At 41.2% G+C, this 22,470-nt stretch overlaps 1 protein-coding gene across 1 annotated transcript; it reads left to right on the top strand.

Annotated features, from left to right (window-relative positions):
• The first annotated feature begins 5,636 nt into the window (after positions 1 to 5,636).
• On the top strand, positions 5,637 to 22,383 carry rspo3 (R-spondin 3). The gene is made up of 6 exons (XM_055042160.1): positions 5,637 to 6,187; positions 11,633 to 11,827; positions 12,447 to 12,590; positions 12,685 to 12,831; positions 14,138 to 14,323; positions 20,429 to 22,383. The coding sequence occupies exons 1-6, from the start codon at positions 6,088 to 6,090 to the stop codon at positions 20,644 to 20,646; spliced, it is 990 nt and encodes a 329-aa protein (XP_054898135.1). The 5' UTR covers positions 5,637 to 6,087; the 3' UTR covers positions 20,647 to 22,383.
• The last annotated feature ends 87 nt before the right edge of the window (positions 22,384 to 22,470 follow it).

Genomic DNA, 22,470 nt, shown 5'->3' on the forward strand with positions numbered 1-22,470 from the left:
GGATGAACTAAGACATGAATTTCTGATTTGTGAACTCACATTAAAGCAGGAAACTGTGTTTCTGTCAGTTTTGTCCTGGGAGGACATTGTAACGGTCATTGATGACCAATTTCAGCATTGAAAACCATGCAACTCCATCACTCTGAGACACTTTCTACTGCATCCGCTGTTGCCTTGTGCAGTTTCATACACAGTAATGTGTGAGCTACCAGTCTGAACATGCATAGACACACTCATTTCCAGTCTTCATCCATCTGACCTTCTCTGTTCAAATCTCTGTCCAGCTTTACCCTCTGTGTGTTCAGCTGACAGCGCTTGCTCAGAGTGATTATCTGTCCTTGACCACCTTCTCAATCCCCCCGCCAATGAGAAGTGATCCCCTCAATCACCCTGGATTACATTCACACACATATAGAAGAAGGTTTGTTCCCCCTTCCACTTCATGACACACACCTGTCTGATCCCTGTTTGCATTACTCTAAGCCCCGCGACTGTGTGTATGTTATGCTGTCTAGCAAAAGTGACTCTATGCCTTGAAGCTTCTCACTTTCTGTGATCTTACAACCACAAACATTAATGCATACATATTTTTTTTTCTCTTTTTTGCTGTAAAGAGCAACCGTGACTCATTTGGGCAGACTGGTTGCCTTGAGGGTTCATTCCAGCTTCCTCCAGTCACATGTTGACGTTGCTTTGGGCAACGCACTGAACCCTGAGCTATTTCCTAGCTTAGGGTTCCTAATGTGGTGAGTATGACTAGAAATGTGCTAAAGGAATTCAGTCCATTTTTCGTTGCTTTATCAATCTTCATCTCATCTCATCTTTTTGCATCTTCTCTTTCCCTGGAGCTGAAAGCAGCCACACGACATGATGCTGCCGCCACCATGTTTGACAGAAATCGAGTTGAATTTCAGTGTTGTGATTTTTTCTTCCGCTGGTGTTGCTGCGACACTCTTAGGTGTAGATGACCACTGGTGTATTTGGCTCTTTAGCTGTTGCCCTGTCAGAAGGAAACAAGCTGTAATGCCACAGACTCCAATGTTTTCACAGGCCTTGGTGAGGCTCGCTCCGTCCGTTGCTGGGCCTAATTCGTCAGTCGATGACAGCGTGGTGGTTGTCACTGTCACCTGAGAATTTTATGAGTCATGAGCGGTGGAGGGAATGAGCAGTTTGGAGATCAGAGGCGCGAGCTTTGCAGTGTCCTTGTATGTTCACCGCTCTGAGGCGGCCGAGGATTAGAAGAGTAGCATGTCTGTTTATGTTGAGGTTATGGGATTTTTGCAATGTCACAGGGCTCTTATGCAGCCTATAAATAGCTGAAACACGGGGAATGACTGCTGTGTTTTACACACCAGGCTTTATGGCCTCCTTAGTTCTTTTTGAAGGGCTGCAATGGAGATTTTCTAACATCGACGAGAGATCACAGCCAAAGGGTTTTCATAATGCAACAGCAAATTATCCACACAGCACTGGAAAAAAAGGTTGAGTTGACATGAAGGTAGATGAGCGTTTGTGTTGAAAGATGAAGCAGAAACCATGTGGATATGAGAGCTGCTACATAATGGAAATTATTCAGAACCCTACAAGGTCGTAGTTGTTGTTACTGTCTCACAAATAAAAACTCTGACACAATTGAGGATAAAACTTTGCTGCAGTGCAAAAGCTAACTTTTGCTGTAGCCATTCTGCTAGCTTTGACTGCGTCTTTAAATGTACACACTTCCCCTACATTTCTAATCCTTGAATTCTCCGGGATTCAAATTGTGCGTGACGTAGGATATTTTCTGCACGTGTAAGTAGCAGCAATGTCAACATTAACGCAGGCAAAATTCAAAAGAAGATTCTAAAGCATTGCTAGGCGAACATTTTAAAATACTAAGCAGATAGCCCAACCAATCAGCTTGTAAATCTCTCAGTATTATAATATTACAAGTAGAAAAAGAAAACAATTTTCTTCATATTGTTTTTTGCCAAAATCAATAAGTTTTTCACATTTGTCACTCACAGTAATTAAGCTATGATAATTTCATGCAATCTTCATCTCAGTACTCCCAGTCCACATGAGGGCACAAAAAATTGAGATTTATAAAAATAATGAAAATAATTTACAGTTTGAAAAAAATATGCAGGGCCTCAGCTGCAAAACATATGATGTGTGCATATGAAAAAAGTAAATAAATGAAATTCCTCTTGATAATTCACATGCCCTTATAATTATTTCAGCTGCCAAAGTGAAACTGTCTCACCATTAGAAAGACGTCCTGAAAGGGTTGAGTCATTGTTAAGCAGATACTGAAAATGGAGGCAGGGATGGATTATTTTGAAGAAAAGAAAGAAACAATTATGAACTTGACATTATGTTTTTCCCGACCATCGTTGTGTCTCCGGCATCGGCGCTCTTGGTATGAACCCCCATACACCAGTCTGTGAGAACAACACCTAAATTAGTTTAGGGCTAAAATAGAACAAGGTGTAGTTTGAAAGGAAAAAAAAAAAAGAAAAGAAGAAAAAAACTTGTAACGTGTATCCATCCTTGGTCGGCCGGCTCTGTGCACCTGCCAGACTTCATTTACAGGTGTCGACTGATTCTCTCATGGGCCGATCACAGGGACTGACCAAGTGACCTTAACCTTCCACACCCCTCACTGCACCTACACACACCTAGACACTCACACACACACACACATGAACGCTGCTACCAGTGGGGGCTGGTGGAGCTTGTTGAGTCTAGGGCACAAAGACGAGCATTATACCTCCACATCCCCTCCACCGATCCGCAGACGGCACAGAGACGAACGGAGGTTTGAGAATTTATCTCAAAATTTCTCCCCTTTTCTGTGCAAAAACGAATTTAGCTTCATACGTGACATTATGTTCCACAATGTGATGCATTTTAAGAGCTACGGTTTACTTTTAAAGGCAGTGAAGCGGCAGCTTGTAATTTTCAGTGTGCATTAGCTGCACAATACTTCACTTAATATCCCTTGGCAGAGTTTGGATTAAGAGGTCTGCCTGTGCGGAGGTGAAGGAGTTTAAAACAATGCATCAATCTCTGCTCTGTCTCCGTGTCCTGGTCCTGAGTTAGCACAGGGCAAACAGGGAAGTATTCCCATAAAGAAGAAGAAAAAAAGAAAACCCACACAATGTTTGCATTGCTTTCCTCAGCACAGTGACTGATGGAAGACCAGAAGCCACAGTGAGGAAAAGCACTGGAGTCGTGCATACTGTTCCCTCTAAACATCAACACTCTACTTAGACAGATGAGGCCTTTGGCCCTCCCTCTCTCCACTCGCCTCGTCTCCAGAAGCAGACCTGCAGGGTCCCTCCCTGCACGTTCGAGAAACTTCACCTCCGGAGTATCCCGTCTCACCTGTGTTCTCTGAGTCCGCACGCTCTCTCAAGTCAGACCAGAATTGGTTTGCGTGTGCCCGATGTGAGAAATAACGCTGCATTTCTGGACTCATCATCAGAGAGGGAATCAAGAGCTGAAGTTCATCTCAAGCTTTTAATGGAGTTAACTCCCTCTAGAGGTGGTACTGGGAAATTCTGGCGCTTCCAGGGATTTTTTTTCCCCTCTCTTCAACTCATGAGCCATGCCCAAAAAAAACAATCAATTAGATGATGTTATAATGTTATAATGTTATAACTTTATATAAATGATTGTGAAGATGAATAGAAGTAGAAATAACAAATATGGTGGATCTGTGGGGGAAAAAGAATCCCACTTTGTAAACATCAAGTTAAATTGAACTTTCTCTGCTCATTTTATTCATTAAAATGAAGGTAATTATGAAAAAGTAGATTCGAATGACATAAAAGAGTTTTTATTCGTCGGCTCGTGTTGCTTTGGAGGACAGTGCACTTTAAAAACTGCTAGGTCAACATCAGTGCAGTGCAGGTTATTTTTGCTAACCCGGTAAAATACAGACCTATGTAATCCTGGATTTAACACGACGTGGTTGGATTAATGAGTCAAAGTGAACACAACTGCAAGACACCAAAGAGAGGGTCAAAAAACAAGCAAGCAAACAAAAACACATACTGTATATAACCTGCATCACTAAGCTTGTCATATTTGTGCTCAGGTCAATGGTTTCAGTATTTATTGAGACTTACATCACATTACTTAGCACATAGCACTGTGTTACATGGTGCCTGTTCACAATTGCCTAAGGTTTGAGGCCTGAATCCATTAGACTAATGTAATAAACTCCTCCTCTGTGAACTGCAGTCAGTAACACAAGCCACTGAGTGCCGACATCATTGCAGAGCATCATCCTGCACAGCATCTGTCCAGAATGATGTCAAGTCTTTCCTCTAACCCAAATAAATACGCCGTTGCTTTTTGAACAAATGTGCGATCAAAGCTCGCCAAATCTTCCAGCAACATTCAGACAGCTGCTGAATAAATGGAGTCCAGGGGAATCCCCGCCTTTCCGAGCCACCAAAACAGCCACACGCACAAGCCATGCATGGTAAGTCCCACTGATTGTGTTTCAGCAAATGAAAAAAACAAAATCTAAATTAAAAACATTTTTTTTTTTACAGAATTCAATAACTACCAAAAAATAAATAAGTAAATAAAATTGAGTGCGTCAAGTGTTTAATAGCAAATTAGAAGCTGAGAATCACATACCAACTTCAGCTTCAGGAGGCAGGTGCTGGGGCTGCAGACTCCGCGTTGACCGGATGTGCAGCTGACAACTTTTTTTTTTCTTTCACAAGTACTCCTAATGGTGATATGCGCATTCGGTGCATATCAAACAGATCACAGCATAAATTCATCATTCAGTTAAAAGGAATAACCAGGCAGTTTTGATTTCTTTACCATTTTTTTTTCTTGTCTGTGGTAAAACTTTTGTGTTTTACCACACCTCGGTCTGAGCTGCTCTTGGTTTGAAGGCTGAACAGCATAAATAGTTCAGTAATCCAAACAATCATTTCCACATTCAGACTGCGGATGAGCACCAGCAAACTCAAAGGAGGAATGAGAGAAAGCACAGCGCGCATCTGAATCCGTTCAGTGCGTCTGCCTCTCTCTGACGCGGGGAGGATGAGGGGGGGCATGCCCTCTAAATAAACTTTAGAGCTCATAGAGAGAGTGAAGGGAGAGAGAGACAGAGAGAGAGAGAGAGAGAGAGAGAGAGAGAGCAGAAGGCTGAAGTCATCAAGGGAGTGAATGGGTCCTGCACGCAAAGCAGAAACACGCTGAAACTGCGGAGATTTACTTTGGTTGACGCACGGCGAAGCAGCAGCAGGAGGAGGTGTCAGCTTTACAAGACCTGCGAAACTCTCTGCTGGGAGATCAGTTTGAATGATTCCTCATACTGATTGAGATTATTTTATTTTATTTTATTTTATTTTTGTTATTATTATTAGTTTTTTGTCTGTGTTTATTTGTTTGCCTGTTTTACTTTATCTGATTGCGCCTGTGAGTCCTCCAGCTGATGCTGAGCCGAATAAGCGCGCCTCACGCAGTGAACGTAGCCACACACTCTGGGACGCGCGGCGCATCTCTCCACCAGATGAGAGGAGAGGAGAGGGTTCCCTAATTTGGAGTTCGGACGAATGGATTTAACTTTTCAGGTTCATTCGGTGTTCCACTAAAGCCTTCTTAGAATCTGTTTACCTAAAAAAAAAAAAAAAAAAAAACTTACATATAGATGTCTAATTCTGTTTCTGCGTATGTGCGCAACAAATGAAATTGGAGTTTGTTTCTTTTAGCGCGTTTTTTTCTCCTTCGCCCTGCTTTTTTTTTTTTTTTTTTTTAAAGGAAATGTTTTCCATCTCTGAACGGATAACGGACCTCTAACGAGGACTTATTTTCTCGGCACATATGTGGACCCCATCCAGGATGTTACAGTCTAAACGGCCCAGGGATCATTGGGCCACCGTACGCTGCAGCCACCACATAACGCCACACAGCTGGGCTGCGTCCTGCTGCGTTTAGGAGTTTCCCGAGCTTCAGCCTCTTTAGGAGGAGGAAAATATTCACACACAAAAATAAAAAAAGAAGAAGAAGAAGAAACGCCGACTTGTTTTGGTTGAACATTGACATTGGCTTTAGGAGTCTCACCTCTGGGCTACTATGCAATTACAACTGATTTCCTTTGTTCTGATCATCTGGAACTGCATGGATTACTCTGGTTGTCAGCCGCACAGCAGCTCCAGGCACCGGCAGCACAAAGGTGAGCAGATCTGCAGGCTGTCTGACGTTTCCATAGGAAGGTCAAAATATGGTTGGAAGAAAAAAAATATATATAAATATATTATTCATTCATTTATGGAATGCTGTTCAAATTCTTCCTTCCTTTTTTTGTCTGTGTTTTTAACTTAGAAATCCATGGTAACTTTTCCGCATCATCGTGTAACTTTTTGTAAATTTAACCAACATTCATTATTTGTTTCTTTTTTTTCCAGGTCCGGATGATTAACGTTTATTATTTAGGTTTGTGTCGACTATTTTTACACTTGTAACTCATTCACCAACATTTGTTTTCCCGCAGGACTGAATCAGCTCCAGGACGCGTCTGAAACGCACTGTCTTGTTTTCCTTCTTTTGCGTTTCATGCAATGTTGACAATGACATTTGCAGCATTTTCCATCCGGAGACTGTTTTCCGTTTTTTTTTTTTTTTTGTTTTGTTTTGTTTTGTTTTGTTTTGTTTTTTGCACAACTTTCTGTCACGCCGCCTTTGCTGTATTGTGATTGCGCTTAATTGGGTTGATTGAACGAGCGTGGAGCCACTTGCAGCCCAGCAGCTGCCGCTCTGAGCTCCAGCTCCAGCTTCCTGCGTCGCTCTCTAGCGGCGAGCGCAGCGGATTTCAGGCACGAACTTTATCCAGTCCAGACACCGCGAGTTGAATATCCTGCTATCCATCTCGTTGCTCGAAGTTGGGAGATATTTCTCACAGAGGATGGCTGCGGTCATATCATCTGAAGTCGTCTTGTGACTGTTACTGCAAGGCTGTCAGCAGGAGTGAGGAGATGCTCCATCCAGGCTCTGCTGGTTTTTCTTCTCCCATCTATCTCCCAGAAGTCCAACATCATGTCTCATTTCTTGGGCTCTGACCAGGTCTCTCTTCTCTGAAATAAGTATGAAATAAAGCTTTTTCATCCTTTCTTTCTTTCTGTCTTTCTTTCCTTCTTTCTTTCTTTCTTTCTTTCTTTCTTCTTTCTTTCTCTCTTTCTTTCTTTCTTTTCTATTCTGCCCACGCACTTTGCATCACTGAGGGTCTCCAGATGGGCTCTATGACTGATTCTGTTTGAGGTGAGCAGCGATAACTGGAATATTCCACGTATCACTCGTCAGCATATCTGAAAGCTGCCTGTGATCTGCAGTGACAGAGCTTTGGAGTGATGTTTTCATCCGTGCCACCTGGGGTGGAGAAGTTGATTTGATGAAGATCTGATTTGGACAGCAGGGATAGCTCTTTACTTGAAATGTGTTTGAAATGACCACCAGTGCAGTGCCAAAAGTGCAAAACTAGCCATATCTCATTTCGTCTGTTCCCAATTATGCATGCCTTCTTATTTCTTGGCCATCAAAAACTGAAAAGTGTGGCATGCATTTGTACTCCGCTTCCCTGACTCAAGAACCTTTTAGTTTTGCTCATTCTTATTTGAAACATAACTCGAGCTCAGTCTAAATATTGGGTGAACATTGCCTTCAAATGCCTTCTCACATTGTCAGTCACCTTTAGATCTGGACTTTGACTGAGCCGTTCTAATATGTGAATATGCTTCCATCTACTTTAGTCTCACGTCTTTCAGAGTCCACCATTTGGTGTTCGTCCTGAATTGACCTTTATTTAGCTTCATGCATCTTCTCAACAGTTTCTAGCTTCTTTTCACGTCCCTGCAGAAGAAAGGCATCTCCGCAGCATGATGCTTCCACCACCAAGTTTAAACACAGGGACTGTGGATGCAGGGTGTAGCGAAACCTCGTCCACATGTTCTCTGTATCCCTCATGGCTTACCGAAAACGGAACTTTTTATTTCTTTCTTCCAGCTGTGGCTTTTAACTTTTCACTATTTCATAAAAGGCAGATTTAAAAAATAAAATCTTAGCAAGTATTTTTAGTCACGTTCCAAGAGCAAAACTCTCAGTAAACTTAAAATAAGTCAGTACGAACTTATAAGTAACTTGTCAGCATAATATAAAAGCTTGTTTTAAGTCAATGGTTTCTCAATATTGGTGAAAATGTATCAATCACTTTTTCATCAACAAAAAAATATTATTTCACTTATAACAAGGCAATGAAGTTCTGGAACTCACACGTTTTATAAATACTAGAGAATAATTGACTTCAAACAAGTTCCTGTTGTTTGTAGAAAAATTAGTTGTAAGTTATTTTTGTCTATTCCAAGAGTACTAGGATATTTAAACTAGAAACTAGACCAAAAATACTTGGTAAAAAGTTGTGTTTTTGAAGAGTAAAGATTGTAACATTGCTTTACAACCAAATCGTGATTCTAACTTTTTTCTAAACTTCTCCCTGCCCTGTCTGGTCTTCATGTTGCTGTTTGGTCACTGATGTTCTTCAATAAAACTGCTGTGTTTCTACTGAGAATAAATGAAACATGGGCCTGCTCTTTGGTGCAAAGATATGTGAAAGATATGTGAAGCTCTATCAGTAAAATCCACATTAAATTGATAACTGACTGAAACTGACCAAGCATTGAAAGACCAGGAGCATAAACGGTGTCGCGTGTACAAATATGTGGCGTTCTTTGTATTCTTAGAGGTTTCAGGACCCTTAGCTGTTTATTTCCTCTAACCAGCACTAAGACCTTCCTCTGAACAGGGTTGGCAGGATGCAAACAGGAAGGTCATGTAGACAAAACCTTGGTTTATGATAGTTTTCCTCAAGAACAGAGTACGCTTTGCGGCATTCTGCGCAGAAGACAAATCTTAAGGCGACCGCTGTCCAACACAAATAAACAAAGAGTGTTTTCAGTCTGATCCCATTCAGCTGCCTTTCAAAGCATCCCTTGGTCCATGTGATTCTGCCTGGTAGATGAGAGAATAGTGTGCAGTCACCTAACCTTTCCATGGGCCAATAAATAGTTAATTTAACATTAACAAACTCCCTCCAAGGATGCAGATATCCTACACTTTTAGGTAGGTTGGAGGGATTGTTTTGGGGAACGAGTGAAAACCAGGAGGGACAAAAAGGGGAAAAGGACTCAGAGGAGAGTCAATGACCTCTCAGTTAACAAAGCAGGATTACCAAGCGCTAGACAGAACCCAAGCCACAAACTTCCGGTGTGCAATAATGATGATGATGCCTATGAAAAAAATTTTAATTCAGGGCTCAAGTAGTGCGTGTGTGTATGTGTCATTGGTGATGTTTGCATGATACAATGTAGAAGAGAGATACACTCTTGTTAAGAAACGCATTTTTGTGACAAGTTTGGACACTTAAGATGAGCTATGCAGAATAACCCAAGTAGGATGAATAAATCATAACAAGACTGAAAAAAATAAATAAATCAAAAACTTTTTGTAACATCTTTTTTCCAAAAAGATGTATTTCTGATGAGGACTACTTGCAACTCAAACATCTGGACATCAGATGTTGCCACAAACAAAGTGGAGGTGTGAGTGTGATGGTTTGGGGATGTTTTGCTGCAGCAGCACCTCGACAGTCTGCCGCCACATAGTCCACCATGAATTTTATCACATCAGAGCACGGTTTCATAAAATGTGGGAACCATGTGTAAAAAAAATAAATAAATAAAAATTGACCCAAATGAAGAAATAGAACTGAATCAAAATCAAGACCTTGATTTCATTGAGGTGCAAACTTCAGACCTGTTGTCGTTTCAATACGTTTCTCATTGAAGTCATTTCAGACATTTACAAATCCTGAATCTTCAATTTCTTCCTTAGAAAAACATGTTTTGTGAATAAAAGGAAGTTCATTTTTGTTGTTGAAATGCATTTAAATCGCTTTGTCTTCCAGATACAAATAAAATATAAGATCAAACATCAATATGTGAACGATCCTAGATAAATAGGTTTACATTTTTCATATAACACAATTGCTTAAGTGTTTCTTCTGTCATTTCATAATTCAAACAAAGAGGAAAGCTGTTCATTTCCCATTTATTGGACTTCCATGGTGCGCTACAGAGATGCAGGCAGTCTCGCTGAGGGTTAGCCTGGCTGAATTCCTGTCTCTGAGCAGCTTAGCAGGAATGCAAGTCGGCCAGTGGACGGCTCTTGTAAAGACAGTCAGGATATTTCAAACAAAGTGTCTATGATCTATGATGAACTGGCTGCACAAAGTTTATAAGGCATTTCCATGTGATGCTAGGATGACAGAGGAAAACCAAACCCTACCATGACGCACTGCTGTACCTTATAAACATCATTAGGGATGGAGACGGAAAATTAACTCAACTAGGCCAAGTAACATGAAATGGGAGAAGTATTTTTTTGCTGTTTTAGCACATAATATGATGCGGTAGGTGGCACTGATTGGACGCATCCTTTGACTCTTTCTGTGACTTCAAATCAAAGGATGGATATGACATAAAGGTTCAAGTGTTTTCAAAATCAGAACATTTTTGACCTTGGTATACCTTGACATCAATAAAAGACTTCTTTATCTAATGTGAAAAAGATCTGTGGACTTTGTTTTACTCCATAATTTATCTGAATCTGGCTTAGTCATTTTGACATCTAAGGTTTGGGATGTTCCATCAGGAACATTCCTTCAGGTAAAGAGAAACCATTACTCTAATGCTCACTACTGCTGAAATGCTGCATTATGCATGCTATTGTTCAGGCCTCACCGTCATGATCAACGTACTTAGCCTGATTTCATGACATAACTTGTAGCAGCTATACTGCTCTGTTCCCTCCAAGGTTGAAATGCAGAGGGGTCTCGTGTGCACAGTCGTGTCATTTCGGAAAGACTTAAATACACTTTTTGAAACATCTGTATTTTCATTTTCACTCCAAAATAAAATCAAAGTTATCAGACTGGCTCTTAGTTGTGTGGGACACGTTGCCACTTATGATGATATTTATATGTAATATATTCAACTCTGTTTTGTATCTGCCGTTCATTTCAATGACATTGTGAATTATGTTGCATTTGGTAAACGATACACAAGTTCCGCCTTTCCATACATCTGGTAATTTAGCTTTCACCAATTTTTTGGACAACAGCATCACAGCTTAGAAATGCCACATATACATTGAACAAAGGAGTTTATGCAGATCTTCTGTTTGCAATGTTTTAATCAGCTCGGTATCTCAAAAGCTTAAAGTGTCTCCAGCTAATAGCTGTGATGCCTGACCACATTCTGACTAAGTTAACTAATCATTCTTTTGTCTGGTTAGGGGCATCCAAAGATTGTTTATTTTTTATTTCGGTTGTTGACTAAGTGACACTATTTGATGTTTGACAAAATCAGGACTTAACCTGTCTTGCATTTTTCAGCTCAACTGCATCTGAAAGTGTGAGACTGAATTATGCCACATTTTGCCTCTTACAGAACTTGTAAAACTAATCAACAAGCTGCCATGTGGCTGGTCAAACCCTGGGAGTTGCACTTTTCTCAGATGTAATCTTAGCGTTTCCTCTATCCTGACGAAAGTCGTCTGCTTCTGTCTACAGTGATGACCGGTGGCAGCTCGGGGTGCCAGCAGAGTGGCTGCCTGACCTGCTCGGACTACAATGGCTGTCTGTCCTGCAAGCCTCGTCTCTTCATGCATTTGGAGAGGATCGGGATGAAACAGATCGGGGTGTGCATGACTTCCTGTCCTCCGGGCTTTTACGGCACCCGTTCCCCTGAGAGAAACACTTGTACGAGTGAGTAAAAAGAGAGGAACAGCTGGACAGAGACCCCATGGAGTGCTTCAGCTGGAGTCTACACCCAACTTTGACTGAAGGATAGCAGCGTTGTGCTGAATTTTCTTTTATGTCTTTTATGTAGAGGGGATAGTAGAATCATTAAACATACCCCAAGCTTTTCTTTTTTCTTTTTTTTTTTACATTTTGTCGCATTTCAAATTGCACATTACTGAAATTTTATAGTTTGCATTTTTATTCAGCTCTGTTTACACTAAAGAAATACAGTGCAATGAATTGCACTGTAATTTACCAGTCCAGTAACTGGTAAATTAATACTTTATATGATAGTGACCACATCACTCTATATTTGGTAGTGATGTGAAAATATGAGGAAATGTTCAAGTGCTACGAACTCTTCTGTAGGCATTTCAGATTTTGCGGTATACCAACGGCATTTGCTCTTATTTACTTCTAAAACTAACTCTAACATGGCCATATGAACAAATGTGCTGAGGAAACTTGCTTTGTGTGTCACTTAATTAGGTTAAGTGTGATGCTACAACCTGCCAGGGAAACCTCAACCTACCTACAGGTGTTTTAATAATCATTGATGGTGTTTTTGTTTTTTTTTCATCAGAGTGCAGGTCGGAGTGTGACTCGTGCTTTAACAAAAACTTCTGCACGCGCTGCCGAACGGGGTTCTACCTTTACCTGGGCAAGTGCCTGGACAGCTGCCCTGTAGGCATGGTCCACAGTGACGCACAGAGGGAGTGCGTTCTCAGTGAGTGTCTCATTTTTACTTTTTTCAAGGCTTATGGAAAAATAGTGGTATTTTCTGAGGTTTGCTGAGCTCAATTGTGTGACGGTGCCTGCAGGATGCTCTGCGGAGTGTGAATCGTGTGTGAACAGTGACACGTGCACCCGGTGCCGGCCTGGCCTTTATCAGCTGAATGGAAGGTGCCACCATATCTGTCCAGATGACTATGAGTCCAATGACAAACTAATGGAGTGCACACCACAAGGTAAATCCGGGGAAGGAGTTTTAGCGCATCTGCACAAAGAACAGTCCAAAAATTTCTTCAATAACTACGCAATATAAAAAGGAACATCAACGACAGGCTGAATTTACATATTTGTACAGGATATGTATGCTTAGTGACATAGTTTATGTCACCAATCTCCAGAAAGTAGCATTAACAATTATTAAGTTTGCTTCCTTTCCTCTTTTTATACATAAATCTGTGAACATTTTGTAATTTCAAGTAAAAAAAAACATCAAAAGGCCTGCAAATACCAAGTGCACGTCAAAATCCCTAAAGCCCAAAGCATGCCTCATGGAGATTCTTTCTAAGTATTTGGTCTGTAATTTGCATCAAATAAGATTTTTTTCAGGTGTTTTCATCCACAGTTATGTTTCACTGCAAACATGGACCACAGTGAATTGGAATTTGGGTTAAGATGAGGTTAATTTTTTATACCAAAAGAACAAAAAAAAACCCAGCAAAACAGCAACAATATGTAAGCAGGTATGATATATATACTTTTCAGATTTTACAGGCTTCAGACTGATCCAACATTAAGCCCCAATTTCTTTGATAGTGTTTTCTGTTGATGTTACCGTATGTCATATTTGAATCTTAAATGTTGAGTTTTCTTCAACTTTAAGTGGAAAACTTTTATAATTATCAGAAATAAAGGTTTGAAAATATCAGTCAAATTAATTAACTGTTTTACTGAAATAAGTATTATTGTAATTTATTGAGATGCACCTGCGTCTTTCATTGACACTGGGCATAAACGACCACAACAGTAGTGCTTGATTGGGAAAAGTAATACCTGGTTTTCAACATATTTGACACCTTTACTGAGATAGTTCTAAAAACAAGTAAATGCTTTGATTACCTATGGAAGTTTTAATTAATAAATTCAGTCTAGTTTTATGTACATAAATGCACTAAGACATGGTTGTCAACCTAAACCTAAGCAAGGAGAGGTCACTGTGGAGCGGCGATATCGATCTACCGCTCAGGTCGAAGAATATGTCACCAGGGAGATTGTGTTGTGTAAATCTACGTAAATCTGTCCTTTATGAAAGAATGGATGTTATGTTGGAAGACATAAAATCCTATATACATCCAGGGTGATGCTGAAAGAAAGCTGAATGGGGTGGCTTAGATCAAAGAATAGCGAATTGCCAATGCCAAATCTCCTTAAAGCACATTCAGTATGTGAAAATGTTTTAGATGGATGAAAAGACTTTGTGCTTTAGAAAAGGAGACAAACTAAGTCCTCACTGACACCTCTCCGTTTCCGGGTTTCCTCTGTTAGTGCACTGCGAGGTGGGCGAGTGGAGTGAGTGGAGCCCCTGCTCACGGTCGGGCAGAACCTGCGGCTTCAGACGGGGCCAGGAGACCCGCACAAGGCAGGTCCTGCAGTATCCATCTCCATTTGGCAATCCCTGCCCAGAGATCTCTGAGGTCAAAGAGTGTCTGGTCAAGAAAAAGAGATGTCCAGGTAAATAAAACCCCCTCGCTGTGTCTCTCTCTTCATTAAAGAACCCTCTGGGCCAATGTGACCCTAAAAGCTGTTCGTATCAATTAAAGGCACCAATCCAGCCAATGGTAATTGCTCCCAATCCTACAGGTTCACTGCCAACGCTGTGTTTGGAACACATGGCTCAGTTTCAGCTCTTTGCATTCCAGACTGCTCTGCTTCAGTTTGTACAACCAGAACAAGCCTGTCTTCCGCTCAGGACTCTGACTGTTTACTCAGACGACTGTCATTGTGGCTGCAGTCAGGACAGTGGGGGGAGCAAACACGAGGGGTGCCCATTGCGGAATGTTACAATGGGCACCCTGTATTTTTTGTGGGGGATTTTTTTCCTCTCCAGACCCCACTTTAGGTTTGAAACAGTGAAAGCCTCTCTCTGTGCTCTCAGTAAACAGGGAATAGCATGATGATTTCTACTTAACAGGGTGAAAACTGCTTTCAGACGAGGTTCGTCTTTTTGAAGTCTGCAACCACTTGGATTTTTTTTTTTTTTGCTGCAATTGTGGGCACCGAGGTGGTCGGTTGTCGGCTACGGCAGGTTGTGTTTTTTTCCTCTGGGGGTTCTGCAGTTTTACATGACAGATTGCAGACAGGGTAGGAGGCTGAGATCCAGTCCTTTGGGGCCTCACACTTACAGAACAAACACTGTGCTTGTATGCATGTGTGTGTCTGCGTGTGTGTTTGTGTGATGCGGCAAAAAGCAGTTGGCTCTGGAGCAGAGACAGCCAGCTCAACATCAACATCCTCCTCTTGGGAGGCACGAGGCGACCAGGGGATCAGTAGTGGTTTATCCCCACAGCTGCTAATGCACACACGATAATTTGCTCCATACACACACACACACACACACACACACACACACACACACACACACACACACCCACACACACACCCCACACACACACACACACACACACACAATAGCAGGACATATATGCCCAGCTAAAGCTAGGCTGTGTGTGCTTTAAACAGGCCAGACAACTGCACGCGCTTCTTGGCGCGCAAATTCCAGGGCTATAGAGCTGATATGAGTTGGACTGCGAAACGTAACCTCAGTCTCCCATTTAATCACTGTCTGTCAGCATCTCAATGCACATCCCCTCACGCACGCGACCTTCGTGCAGACACACGCCAAGAAAAGCCATCAGCGCTGCAGTGGCACTTCGATTCCCTCAGACCGAAACCTGGCACTTTAATTTGGATTCGACTGAAACTGATGCAACCAGAGTGAGACGGAGAGAGCAGACCGCTCTTATCAGAGCAACCCTCATGATTACTCAGTTGCCTGATCTCCAAGAGACTCCACAGTGAATGGAGGCTAATTATCTGCCTCGGCGCATCCTCTCCTCAGTGTTTACGTTCTGCACACGCTAGGGGGTCAGTGGCCTGACCTCAGAGAGCCCCCAGTAATCCTCCAGCAGCCCTCCAACACTGATACATCCTTCTTCCCTTCTTCCTCTTTTTGTGCTTTCTCCTTTAGCTGCTATACCCCTTCCCCCAAAGCCTGCATCTCCTTTTCCTCTTCCTGTAGTTGGCAAATGTTATTTCTTTTTTCACATCTTCTTCTCCTTTTTATTATGCAATTTTTTATTACTATTACTTTTCTAGAGGTCACCAATCAGGCTTTCCGCAGTGATATCAACCTCAAGTTTCCTTTGACTCATATTTCACAATTCGGCACATTCTTTTTTTTTGTCACAAGAAGAAAAGAAATGTACCTCTGATCCCTTGATAAAGCTTGTGGTTTTGATACCAATAGAAAAAGAGGAATTCAATTATTAGAGTCATTTACGCATCAAAGCACTAGAAGTGAGCAGACTGATCCAAAAATATTGATAATATTTCTTTTGTTCTGTTTATTGTGTCTATGTTATTAAAGTATTTTGTAGACACCTAATAAACTTTATCTAAAATCTGTCTCAGATTTTATAAAAATAATTCCAAAGAAAAAACTTCTTAAAAGTTGGTATCTTGATGATATATCATACTTAAATATATAGGCATCGGTACTGGGATTGGGGTTAATATTGGTGATACTGATACTTTGCATACCTCTTGCCGAGGAACATAAGGTTTGAGAAAGTTGAGAATGAACTCATGAAACAATCTGAAAAATCTGATGTCTGTAGTATGTCATTAATCTTTATATCAGCTGCTGAGTATCTCATTTTGCATAATTAATCAACAGCTATAATAAGGATCCTCTCAAGCCTCATGCTGTCATCCCACAGGCCTTTATGTGCAGATCTATCAGCTCTGACATCCAGTTGCGCCTCATCAAAATATGACTGTGAATGCATATATCCACACATCCTCATTTGTCTTCCCTCAAATGATTTCTGACTAATTTGTCCTTCGGTGGTACTAGGCTTCACCTTCCAGGTCTCTGTAGCCAGATGGACCATTTGTCTGTCTGCAGGGCTCAACACATGCAGAAAAAAGACACACTGAGAAACATATAGCTATACAAGCTACCGCCAGTCATCCACTCAGCATGTATGTATATATCTGAGTGAGTGAGCATTACTCACAACCCCCACGGTGACATCCTGGCAGCCATGCAGCAGGCATTCCACTTGTGGGACAGCCCAAGGCCTTTAATCCCGGTCTGTCTCCCGCCAAAAGCTCCCCCACCGACTGAACGGCTGCCACAGAGGATGTAACAACATAAAACCCACAGTGTCTCTTTAAATATCCCTCTGAACACTTATTCTCTGTCTGTCAGCGACACACAACATGGTGGTTTTTCAGTTATTACTTCCCCGAGGGTTTCTTTTCGCTTTAGCTTTTTCCTCCATTGTCCTTTTTGGGGGTTTCACGTTCTATAAAGATTTTTGCTTTGTTCTGAAGTCAGGCAAGTGTTCTTACTTTGTGTCTTTGTGTTTGATTTCCACAAGCTGCTGTTACAGATAAACTTAGGCTGGGAAACAAGACAACAAATGCAACATGTTCTTGCAACTGGTATTTATAATTTCTGAGAGAACCGTAGAACTGGTGGATAGCTTGCTCTGTGTGAGCACACTGTCCCACACATTGTTTTACTTCTTACTTAAAAACGTTGGACCAATCAGAGTGTTTTTTTCATACATCTTGTGTTATCCCCTACCTGGCATGACCAGTACAACTCCTTCCTGATGTAAGTACTATTTATCTAACAGGAAGCAGTTTGGTACATTTGATAACACTCTGAATACTGCTACTGTTAAACAAGGGGTGCCTCAAGACTCTGTTATCGGACCCTTCTCTTTTCATTATCAACATTGTCCATCTTGACCAAAATACATCTGACCATAGCCTAAAAGGTCATATGCTGATCACTCATAAATCTGCCTCAGGAATAAATTAGATTCTAAACACTTATAAACTGTGTTGACAAAAAAAATAATAATAAAAAATGTGGCTGTCTACAAATAAAATTTAGGAGCAGACATTTCAATTAGAATTTTGCAGTTTTCTTGACATATCCATATTTTTTCAATCAGTCCAAAAATGGATCATGGATGTATTCCTTCCAAAGTGTTTCCAGATCAGAAGAGACTTATAGACCCTTCAGAAGATTCTGTCCCACGGTCTTCTTGGAGTGCTACTTTAACGGAAAACCTCCGAAGATCATATTCTTGAACCAAACCACTTCCTTCCAGTGCTGAGAATCAGTGCTTCCACCTCAAGCTGCTTACATTGGTTCTTCATACCGAGGATGTCCCTTTCAGCCTTTCAGCTCCTTCAGTTGCAGTTCACATCTCAAGACCTTAAAGATTAAGGGTCATTTGGTACAAACCAGTAAATTGACAAACTTTGGATCAGATCTTTTGTCACCACAATAGACCAGATCAGTGACCACATCTCGCAAGTTATCCTACTATCACGCATGACCAAGACAACTTGTTCACAACTTATTGCACTAATGCAATGTAAAGATGCTTTCCAATAAAATCAGTCATTCCCATTCATGCACACATTCACACGCTGGTGATGCCAGGTGGATGAAGTGTCTTGCTTCATCCGCGGAATCGAACTCCTTTCACCATCGCCACCTAATCATTCATCAGATATAAAGTCCTATGAGACAGACATTGGTTCCAAGAAAATTAGTTAGCCCAAACTTCAACCTTTGAGCAATAAATAAATTTTTTTTTTTTTTTTAATAAGCCAAGCTCTCTGTAACTTCACGTTTTTGATAGCAACTCAAAACAAATGGAAATTTGAGTGTCTATGGTAAATGATGTCAAACAACACAGGTGTCCCATTCAGGAACCGTTATCCGCACATCCACTCACAGTTTACGTTTAGCCTGTCGGAAACTGTTCCAGCAAACTATCAGCTTATGTTGGCTTGATAAACACTCCGCTAATCATCTCAACACTGGCATGGATTAGGTTTCTGCTCTGGTTCAACAAAAGCACTGGGGCTACAGTATGACTAATCCACTGAACTTGTAAATAGTTATGGTGTCAGGACAGAGAAAACAATGAGAGCGAAGGGGACTTCCTGTGTTTATAGAGGATGAGGGCATACCCTGGATGAGTCAGTGGACCAGATTACCCCGTCCATCCATCTATCCATCGGCTCATCCATCCATGAAACCGGCTCCCTTTGCTATCACTTCTGTTGTACTGAAAACAAGCCATCTGTTGCAGTCAACACTTGAACATTGTTGTGTTCCCGTTTCCATCTCAAGGCCTCTTTTCTCCTCAGAACATCTAGCAGGAAATGTTGCACAGTAGTTAGGGAGACTCTTGTAGCACCAGTGTAAAAGGCTTAAGTCGGACCTGGTTCCAGATCCAACCAGAGACCTGCCTTGATTAATGCATGTAGGGGGTGAGGCGGGAGGCAAAAAAGCTTGCAGACAGGAGAGACAGATCTCTCTTTTTCTCTCTCCCTGTGTCTGAGCCCACTGCCTACTTCAGCAGTTTCACAATCCCCAAACAGGCAGCCAACAGCAGGCCGTGCTGCTCCGTTCCACTCACACATGAGCGCCACCCGTACAACAACAGGAAAGGGCCTCCTCTGCTTTCACTCGTGGGTCCCGTCTCCAACCTCCCTGAGGGTATATCTTGTTATTATCATTAATAACCACGGTTCAGGCAGAGATAAAACCTTCAGCATTCCAAAAACTCCCACTTTTGTTTATGAGACAGTGTTGCAAGAACAGATAAAATTGGGGGTGAAGGATTGAGGGTTGGGGGGGAGGGGGTTATTTAAAGGCTTTCTATTTTCGACAAAGGTCTGCTCATCACATGCAGAGTGCCACAATAGCTGACAGGCTGACAGCAGAGCAGCTACTTGTTGATGAAGACTGACACCTAGTGGTACAAAAAAAAAAATCAACAATGCTTTTGATTTGGAGTTAGGACTGGGTTTCAGTCCGTTTTTGTGGTTTATGCAGTCAGGGAGATTATATACAAATACTGTGTAAAAGATGTATCACCAAATTGTTCTTGATTTAGGTAATCAGAGATTAGCAGAGTTTCTTCTGCTTCATCATTTTTTTGTTTGTTTTCTTTACATTCAGAAGTTGAAATACATTTTCTAAAGACTGTCTTTTAAACTTTATATGTTGGGTAAAACATTTTGGTTTCCAAGATTTCCACAATATTTTGCGGACCGTTGGGTCTTTTCCTCCAGGCAGAACCGGCCTAATTGAATCAGGTTTATAGGCCACGTTGTTTACACAGATCTGGCCACAAATGAGGGACAGAGCTAAGAACTGAGTTGTCCATTTGGAAGAACCACTTGTGCCTAAATTCTAATTTCCTGTTTGAAGTTAGAATTTGAAGTTGCTTTCAGATGTTTGTTCATCTGAAAGCACCAGAACCCGATTCTTCGTTAGCAGTATGGTGCCTCAATATTCCCATAGTGCTTACACTTGGTTATAATTATAATGAATGTAAACATGTGGTTTAATGTCAGACATTTTCTTTTTGTTCTTTAATAAGACCAAATTTATGCACTGAAACTATGACTTTTATCCTTCCCAAATTCCCATCAACAAATAACTTTAGTATGAATTGCAATGAACTCAGCTGGACCACACTGATTGTCTTTATGTCAAATTTCCTCTTTTTTCAGGAACACGAAGGAAGTCCGACCGAAAAGAGAGGAGGAATCGCAACAACCGCAAGGACAAGGAGAGCCAGGAGGGACGGAGGGAGAGGAAGCGGGAGCGGGAGCGGGACAGGGATGCAGGCGAACGGGAAGACTCTGATAACAGGAACAAAACAGAGAACCGACACCGGAGAGGCCATGACTCACAGACAATCTCTCCTGAAGACGGCCTCGTGCAATAAAGCTGGGGACAGACGACGACCGTCCCCCCCCCCCCTCTGGTTGTCTCCTCTTCCCTCCCGCTCCATGACATCCCAACCTTTCCTTCCTCCTGCCCCCGCCCACTATCTTTCCCCCTTTTGACCCCTCCTTACAGGGGTGATGCTGCTACTTGTATGGTTTCAACAGACCGTTTTTACATCAGCGTTAATCATGGACTGTAATAAGCCCTTTTGATCTCAAAAACTGCATCACCATTCAAAGTGTCTGACGTGAAAGCTTTATGGCGACACTGCTGTCTGTAAACTGGGAACACTGTGACTGCAGAGGACTGTCAGACAAACTGACTAAGATGGAGACATATGTGTTTGTTCATACGGTTATTTAATGGAGCTTTGGTACAATGATGTGTATCTTGGTTCCAAATGTAGATTGATTTTACAGCATCACAGTGCTTTGCAAAAGTACTTGCATCCATTTAACTTTTTTGGGGGGTTTTTGCATTTTATCGCTTTACAACCGTAAATTTCAATGTATTTTACAGAGATTTTATGTACTAGATCAACATAAAGTGGTGCAAATTGTGAAATGAAAAGAAAATCTATAATTTTATCTTTTTTCTACAAATAAACTTTTGAATAGAGCCACTTGCATTAATCTAATATGTGACATCAGTCACACATATCAGACATCAGTCACATATTAGTGACTGATGCGACACATCAGTCTCCAATTGTTGCTTTGTCCATAAGCAACAATACATTGTCACAAGATATTGTCCAAAGCAATGTATTGTTTTCCGATATGACCTGATTTGTAAATAAACTCAAGATTTTCATAACTTAATCTGATTATAACACAGGAATAGGTTATAATAAAGTTTTTTGGAGAACATTAGTGAACAAAGAGCATCAGGAAGATCAAGGGGCACAGGACAAAGGTCGGTAATAAAGTTATAGAGGCTTTTAAAGTAGCGTTAGGTTACAAAACAGTGAACCAAGCTTTCAAAATCATGTGATACACTGTTTTTATTTTGTCGTCATAAAATTAGCAAAGTATAGCACCACTGCAATTCCACCAAGATATGGGTGTCTATGCTAACTGACAGGCCAGAAAAGGAGAATATAAATCCGAGATGCAGTCAAGAGGAGCAAGGTAACTCCAAAAATCTATCTTAATGGATGAGTGTCAAGAAGAAAACAATTGTTGAAACAAAGCAGTATTAGGTACAGAACACATCAGTGGTAAAAGGTGCTTTGGTTGGATGTGACCAAAGTGAAACGTTTTTAGCATGTTACCTTTCACTTCACAACTATTCACCACTTTTTGGGCTATCCCTTAAAATCCAAATGAGATATCTGGACGTTTGTGCTTGTGACTCGGCAAAATGTAAAAGAAAAAAAAAAGTTCAAAGAGCGTGAATACTTCTGCAAGACACTGTGTGTAGAACAGTTTATTATTATTGTTGTACTTGTTGTGTAGATCTATCTGGTGCAAATTTTGTAAAGAACAAAAAATATGAGTATTAGCTCTTGCCAGCTTCATACTGACACAAGTAGGGAAAGCAGAGTGCCGTGTCCGAAACTGAAATATGTACATCTGGGATGAAAACAAAGCTTATCCAAAGAAGTGCTAAATCTTCCAGAGCACTATTTTTTTTCTCCTCTCCTTTTGTGTAAATAGATTCTGTGCTCCAAATAAAGCTCATCAACCAGAACAAAAAAAAAACTGTATGTAAAATAAAGCTGTAATGGTTTCTATTTGTGCCTGTTGTTTGTCCAGCTCCATAAACCCTGATTAGTTCTTAGCTGATTAGCAACAACGCTAATCACCTAAAAACTGCTGAG

This window comes from Poeciliopsis prolifica, unplaced genomic scaffold, assembly GCF_027474105.1.
Source record: "Poeciliopsis prolifica strain line A6 unplaced genomic scaffold, Auburn_PproV2 SCAFFOLD017, whole genome shotgun sequence".
Taxonomy (NCBI): Eukaryota; Metazoa; Chordata; class Actinopteri; order Cyprinodontiformes; family Poeciliidae; genus Poeciliopsis; species Poeciliopsis prolifica.

Excerpts from the sequence above, each read along its gene's own strand:
- rspo3 (XM_055042160.1), top strand. The coding sequence starts at position 6,088 with ATGCAATTACAACTGATTTCCTTTGTTCTGATCATCTGGAACTGCATG. Across the intron at positions 11,828-12,446 it reads TGAGAGAAACACTTGTACGA|AGTGCAGGTCGGAGTGTGAC; the intron begins GTGAGTAAAAAG and ends TTTTTTCATCAG. Across the intron at positions 12,591-12,684 it reads ACAGAGGGAGTGCGTTCTCA|GATGCTCTGCGGAGTGTGAA; the intron begins GTGAGTGTCTCA and ends CGGTGCCTGCAG.